The sequence below is a fragment of the Diplotaxodon limnothrissa genome, linkage group LG15 (genome assembly GCF_057381915.1).
Source record: "Diplotaxodon limnothrissa isolate DT_005_m linkage group LG15, D_limnothrissa_male_GT1.1, whole genome shotgun sequence".
In the NCBI taxonomy this organism is placed as follows: Eukaryota; Metazoa; Chordata; class Actinopteri; order Cichliformes; family Cichlidae; genus Diplotaxodon; species Diplotaxodon limnothrissa.
Genome location: NC_140610.1, coordinates 5,114,909 through 5,122,483, shown reverse-complemented (window position 1 = coordinate 5,122,483; position 7,575 = coordinate 5,114,909). Strand labels below are relative to the sequence as shown.

Genomic DNA, 7,575 nt, shown 5'->3' with positions numbered 1-7,575 from the left:
GCCATGGAAACCCATGCCAAGAAGCTCCCGGTGCACAGTTTCTGTGCTGATGTTCATGCCACAGGCCTCTTTTGGTGCTGCACTCCATATTAGTCCCAGTTTCTCATGTGGGAAAATTCATTGCCTGCAACTGCTTTGGTGGTCTGTCAGTTTATTCTGCTACAATATTCTCTGAGCCCAAAAGTGATATTTGGGAAAGCTTGGCCAGGTATCGATGAGGACAGTTGACATTGCCGTGATAACTTTATCCATCTCCTCCTGTAATGATCAATAATTCTTTGTCTGAAGTCTAAATGCATTTTTTGACATGATGCTTTCTAAAGTGACAGCTCAAACCCTGACGTTTTTACAGTGTTTTTAAAATGGAAAATAGCCTCAGATTTAACACTTAAATCCCCACGGACTGCCATTTGGCTTTTCTACCTTTAAAACCCGGAGAGCAGCCAAATGGCTTTTAGCTAAGCTTTAACTTCAGCGAAGTGGAAGCTAAATTGGCTAGTCATTCATATGTAAATTAGGTTGTTACCTGGGAATTCTGGAGGGAGGGGAGTGGGGGTGTGTGATTGAGGGGGTGGGGGAGCTGCTAAAAGCTGTGAACTTCCTTTTGTGTTCGTCTTGATGCATTCTCAATCATCCAGGGAAATAAATCTCCAAAAGTCACCAACTTGGAGTGTTTCAGTTTGCCATCTTAGGGAGAAATCAACACACATGGGTGTATGTCCTTTGTTGCTGAGATTTATTGATAAAAACAGTACAAAAAATCAACCATTTGTACACATATTTACAAATAATAATAAAAAGTGAGTGAGTACATTTCAACATTTTCAACATTATACCAGTGGTCTGATTGATGCCACAATGGAGCAAATCGAGCAAAGACTGATAAGTTCGCTGCAATTTCCAGTGTGTGGGGATCATTTGTCACCAACTGCATCACGTGCTACAACCCTGGTCTACATATCACCGTTGATGAACAGCTTTTCCCATCAAAGACTCGGTGCTGTTTCCTGCAGTATATTGCAAGTAAACCTGACAAGTTTGGGATCAAGTTTTGGGTGGCTTGCGACCTAAAATCCAAGTACATTTGCAATGTCTTCCCATATCTTGGCAAGGACCCCAATCGTCCCACTGGGGAGAGACTTTCTGAAAATGTAGTAATGAGGCTGATGGAACCATTCCTAGACAAGGGCAGAAATGTTACCACGGACAATTTTTTCACATCGCTTTCACTTGCGCAAAAAACTTCTTAGACTGAAAACCACCATCCTCGGCACAGTCAACAAGATTCGCAGGAAAATTCCTCAATCCACTAGACAGACAGATCGCAATGAATTCACCACTCAGGTATGTTGCAGGTCTTTTGTGGTTCTATGTTTATGTGTTTCATTGTGTGTAAAAGGGCTATGGAAATAACAATTTATCTTATTTCTTAGGTGTTTTCAGGAACACGGCAACTGGCCAGCGCCGTGTTCCTCTGCGGACAGTGTACTCCCGAACCATCTGGTCCATCACATCCACGCCACACTTTGTTTTGTTGTAAAGGGTGACAGTGTTTGGCTTCCTTTTGGTAGTGTTATCAGTCTGAACTAGGGCTGCCACGATTTGTCGACTAGTCACGATTACGTCGACTATCAAAATCGTCGACGACTGATTTAATAGTCGATGCGTCGTTTGAAGCTTTGTAAGATCACAAAAGACGCAGGAATAAGTGGCAGGATTTAAGAGTGTAATAACGGACTGAAACAGAAGATGGCAGCATTGCATGTACAAGGATGTCAGCTACCGTTAAACCCCGAAGAAGAAGAAGAAGCAGCTGTGTCCCAGAATTCATAGCGCGGCCCAGCGCAGTTTCCAACAATGGCGGCAGCTGGTTAGTTTTAATGTTACTCTTATTATTCTTTCTGGGTCACAAAATAAACGTTTAACATATTTTCAGGCGAGAATGTAGCTGTGTAAACCTCAAATATCTGCTCAGTTTATCAGGACACCACATATTTTCAAAAGCGCTCCGACGTTTTCGGAGACATCTGTTACCCACTAGCTCGTTAGCGAGCCGGGGGCTAGGCTCACTAGCGCCGTGAGAACACCGGACTCCCCGCAAATCGTTTTCAAACCCACCGCCGTCTTTCGCTACTCAGGTTAAATATATATGAGTCACTTAGATAACTTAAAATGTTATTGTTTGGCTTTTTTTTTTAGTGTTTTATTTGTTCCTGAGTAAATCAGTTTGTCTGAGATTAAAGTTATAGTTTTTACACAGCTGAATAAACGTCAAGCAGACAACTGATTATCAGAAGTGTGAGATGCTCCAGAATATACTCCAGTGTCCTGTTATATTTTAGATAGCAAGGAGTTTATTGAACTTCACCGAAACAATCCGCAAATTTCATTAAAATTTAATAAACTATCATCTTGTCTTTATTTTTAGTTAGCACAGACCTTAAACACTTAAAGCTGTAAGCTAATGATAGTTATATAAGAGCAGATGCTGCTGGTGCAATAAGCTGTAGTTTTGCGTCCAATGGATGATGATCTGATTAGTCGACTAATCGCAAAAATAATCGGTGACTAGTCGACTATCAAAATAATCGTTTGTGGCAGCCCTAGTCTGAACCACGCTGTGCATGCTGCTAAGAATATAGACTGTCTTCTTCCGTTTGGCCGCATACGCTGTCAGCGTGGCAGCAGAGGTTGAAAACACCTAAGAAATAAGATAAATGGATAGTACTGGATGGTACTTGGATTTTAGGTCGCAAGCCACCCAAAACTTGATCCCAAACTTGTCAGGTTTACTTGCAATATTCTTCAGGAAACAGCACCGAGTCTTTGATGGGAAAAGCTGTTCATCAACGGTGATATGTAGACCAGGGTTGTAGCACGTGATGCAGTTGGTGACAAATGATCCCCACACACTGGAAATTGCAGCGAACTTATCAGTCTTTGCTCGATTTGCTCCATTGTGGCATCAATCAGACCACTGGTATAATGTTGAAAATGTTGAAATGTACTCTCACTTTTTATTATTATTTGTAAATATGTGTACAAATGGTTGATTTTTTGTACTGTTTTTATCAATAAGATAAGATAAGATAACCTTTATTAGTCCCACACGTGGGAAATTTGTTTTGTCACAGCAGGAAGTGGACAGTGCAAAAGTTATGAGGCAAAAATTAGAATACAATAAGAATAAATACAGTACACAACTGTACAGAATAGAATAAAATAAAATACTATATACAGTAGAATAAAATAAAATAAATATACAATAAGATAAAAATAGAATACAAATACTATATACAACTGAGTAAAAATACAACGATGACAGAAAGGATTATTGCACTTAGTATTATTGCATATGTATGGATGTGTGTGCTTGATCAGTTAAAGTCTTTATTATGGAGTCTGACAGCAGTGGGGAGGAAAGACCTGCGAAATCTCTCTGTCCCACACCGTGGGTGCCGCAGTCTCCCACTGAAGGAGCTGCTCAGTGCTGTCACAGTCTGCTGCATGGGGTGGGAGATGTTGTCCATCAGGGATGACAGCTTAGCCGCCGTTCTCCTGTCACTCACCACCTCCACTGGGTCCAGAGGGCATCCTAGAACAGAGCTCAGCAACAAAGGACATACACCCATGTGTGTTGATTTCTCCCTAAGATGGCAAACTGAAACACTCCAAGTTGGTGACTTTTGGAGATTTATTTCCCTGGATGATTGAGAATGCATCAGCAGCTCCCCCACCCCCTCAATCACACACCCCCCCACTCCCCTCCCTCCAGAATTCCCAGGTAACAACCTAATTTACATATGAATGACTAGCCAATTTAGCTTCCACTTGGCTGAAGCTAAAGCTTAGCTAAAAGCCTACCAGCCATTTGGCTGCTCTCGGGTTTTATAGGTAGAAAGGTAGAAGCCTGGGGATGTTAAAGACTAGAAATGAAAACATGTGAGTCCTGTCTTTAAATAAAAATATATAATTCCCTATATTCCTATCTATTCTTGACATTGAAGCTTTACTCTTCTTGATATTGTGACAAAATACTCTTGGGTTAACCACGAGCTTTCTAAAAACTTGCATATAACAATTGTGCACCACTCATTCCTCATCTTTGCTGCCCATCATTACAACTTTGCTAATGATGGGCAGCAGGTTAGTGTCATGATGTCACCTCAGACATAGTTAAAAGCCCTGTTAACGTAGCTGCTTCTCGCCGGGTGCGGTGGCGCGTGCCTGTAATCCAAGCTACCGGGAGGCTGAGGTTGGAGGATCGTTTGAGCTCACGAGCTCTGAGCTGCAGCAGGCTATGTCGATTAACACAAAATAATTATCCTCATTCAAAAGTCATGTAAGAACCTCATTGGCTTACGGAATGTTGATGTTATTTAAAAAATTCATACAAAAACATGACCTCATTCTAGAATGTCATGTGACAACCTCATTGGCTTATGGTATTGTGATGTCACAGGCTTCTGAATCCATAAATAGGGGTGAGGAGGTACAACTTTCAGTCCGTTATTTGCAGCACTTATGTTAGCAGCATTCAGACGTTCACCAGTAAAGCATTTTCAAACATTTGGACCCTTTTCGTACTCACGGTATACAGACTCCAACATGTCTCAGAAAGAGCAAGAAAGACAAGAAGCTGACCCCAGCTCTATTCCATGGTATGAGTCCCTAGACCCTTACATCAGCTCTCTTCCTTGGGATGAACAGGTGGAATTAGAGGAAAAGCGATTGGAAGAAATGGAGAAGGAAAATCTCATGAACAGAGAAAAGATTAAGATCCTGACAGAAGAAAATGAGAGAAAGAGCGCTGAATTAGAAAAATTATCCTACCAGCTTCAGGAAAGGGAAGGTATTATTGAGGAGAAACAATGGGCTCTCCAAGATAAGAAGAATCACGAGCTCCAAGAAAAGCTTGATGAAGCTCTAGAAAAAATTAAAGATCTGCTCCAAAATGAGAAAAAAGAGAGCATTAAAGGGGATAAAATGCTCAAGAAGAATGAGGAGCTCCAAGAAAAGCTTGATGGAGCTCTGGAAAAAAATAAAGATCTGCTCCAAAAGGAGAAAAAAGAGAGCATAAAACAGGAAAACATGGTCAAGAAGAATCAGGAGCTCCAAGAGAAGCTTGACGAAGCTCTGGAAAAACTGAAGGAACTCCACCAAGAAGAGAAGCAACAGTCCACACAGCAGAGAGACATGCAGAGCAAACTCCAAGCCATGGAGGAAAAATACAAAGCGCTGCAGGTGAAACATGACAAAACTCTGCACAAAAGTCAACAGTTGCTTCAAGACAAGAAGCAAATGGAAATGAAACAGAAGGAAATGGACTCCAAGCTTGACGAGATGGAGGAAAAACACAGATTGCTCCAAATCAAGCTTGAGAAAACAGTGCACAGAAATAAAGAGTTCATTCAAGAGAGAGAGCAACAAGAAATGCTGGAGAAAGAAACAGACTCCCAGCTTGAAGTCTTGGAGGAAAAACTGAAAATGCTGCAAATAACTCTTGAGGAAACACTGCTCAAAAATAAAGAGCTGTTTCAAGAAAAAGACCAACAGAAAATACATCAGGAAGAAATGGATTGCAAGCTGAGGAACATCGAGAAACAAAATGAAGGCTTGCAAGTGATGCTTGATGAAGCTCTGGAGAGAAATAAAGAGTTTCTGCACGAGAAAGACCAACAGACAATACAAAAGGAAGAAATGGATTGCAAGCTGAGGCACATCAAGAAACAGAATGAAGGCTTGCAAGTGATGCTTGATGAAGCTCTGGAGAGAAATAAAGAGTTTCTGCACAAGATAGACCAACAGAAAATAAAAAAGGAAGAAATGGATTGCAAGCTGAGGAACATTGAGAAACAGAATGAAGGCTTGCAAGTAATGCTTGATGAAGCTCTGGAGAGAAATAAGGAGATCCTCCAAGAAAAGAAACAAGAGCCCATAGAGCAGAGACACCTGCAGAGCAAACTCCAAGCCATGGAGGAAAAATACAAAGCGCTGCAGGTGAAACATGACAAAACTCTGCACAAAAGTCAACAGTTGCTTCAAGACAAGAAGAAACTGGAAATGAAACAGAAAGAAATGGACTCCAAGCTTGACGAGATGGAGGAAAAACACAGATTGCTTCAAGTCAGGCTTGAGAAAAAAGCGCACGGAAATAAAGAGTTCATTCAAGAGAGAGAGCAACAAGGAATGCTCGAGAAAGAAACGGACCACAAGCTTGAAGTCTTGGAGGAAAAATGCAAAATGCTCCAAATAACTCTCGAGGAAACACTGCTCAAAAATAAAGAGTTGCTTCACGAGAAAGACCAACAGAAAATACAACAGGAAGAAATGGCTTGCAAGCTGAGGAACATCGAGAAACAAAATGAAGGCTTGCAAGTAATACTCGATGAAGCTCTGGAGAGAAATAAGGAGATCCACCAAGGCAAGAAACAAGAGCCCGTAGAGCAGAGAGACCTGCAGAGCAAACTCCAAGCCATGGAGGAAAAATACAAAGCGCTGCAGGTGAAACATGATAAAACTCTGCGCAAAAGTCAACAGTTGCTTCAAGACAAGAAGCAAATGGAAATGAAACAGAAGGAAATGGACTCCAAGCTTGACGAGATGGAGGAAAAACACAGATCGCTCCAAATCAGGCTTGATAAAAAAGCGCACGGAAATAAAGAGCTTCTTCAAGAAAAAGACCAACAGAAAATACAACAGGAAGAAGAAAAACTTAATCTCCAGAGGAATAATCAAGCACTCCAAGAATTGTATAACGAAACAAAGTACAAATCAACTGTACTGGAAGAAGAAAAGAAAAACCTGGAAAAACAATGCTCAGCGATGCAGAGTAGCATCAATGAGATGCTGAGAAAAAATACCGAACTTGAGGAACTTTCTAAGACCTTGAAGTACAAAAACACTGAAATCCAGGCGCAAAAGCAAGAACAACAGAAAACGCATAAAGACCTGCAGTGTAGACTTCAAGAAATCCAGAAGAGAAACCAGCAGCTGGAAGACATGCACACAGATGTGCACAAGGCAAAGCGAATAGAGGAGGCAACAGTTAAAGAACTGAAAGACAAGCTTAAAGAAAAACAAGAACAATTAGAAGACATGGTGAAAAGATGCAACAAACTTGAGAAAGAAAACGCAGAAACAATCGATGAGCTGAAAACCCTCATCATTGAGAAAAAAGTGCTGGTGGAAGAGTATCTGAAAAAGAAGAAAAAACGCTTCCACTGGTTCTGGAGGAGGGGCACTGCTGCTTCTCACGTGATGTAACCTCGTCTTCCTCCACCTCTATTCCATCTTCATTTCCCCCCTTCCCCTCCCTCCTTTTTTCACCCTCACCCCCCGACCAGTCCCGGCAGTTGACTGCCCCCTCCTGAGCCTGGTTCTGCCATAGGTTTCTCCTTTAGGTTTCTTTCACTTTAAAAGGAGTTTTTCCTATCCACTGTCGCCTGGTGCTTGCTCAGAGGGGATTGTTGGGGTTTTCTCTCATCTCTCTCTTTCATTCTTTCTATCCTTTCCCCCCCCTTCTGCCTTTTCCTTTACCCAATAAACACAATTGCCCACATTTTACATTTGTTT

The 7,575-nt window shown here is 41.5% G+C and overlaps 1 protein-coding gene across 1 annotated transcript; it reads left to right on the top strand.

Annotated features, from left to right (window-relative positions):
• Nucleotides 1–4,524: 4,524 nt before the first annotated feature.
• LOC146616855 (uncharacterized) lies at nucleotides 4,525–7,266 on the top strand. The gene is made up of 2 exons (XM_085373289.1): nucleotides 4,525–6,000; nucleotides 6,505–7,266. Exons 1-2 carry the CDS (start codon nucleotides 4,525–4,527, stop codon nucleotides 7,264–7,266), a joined length of 2,238 nt encoding a protein of 745 aa, XP_085229415.1.
• Nucleotides 7,267–7,575: the final 309 nt, after the last annotated feature.

Excerpts from the sequence above, each read along its gene's own strand:
- LOC146616855 (XM_085373289.1), top strand. The coding sequence starts at position 4,525 with ATGTTAGCAGCATTCAGACGTTCACCAGTAAAGCATTTTCAAACATTT. Across the intron at positions 6,001-6,504 it reads AAAAATACAAAGCGCTGCAG|GTGAAACATGATAAAACTCT; the intron begins GTGAAACATGAC and ends AAAGCGCTGCAG.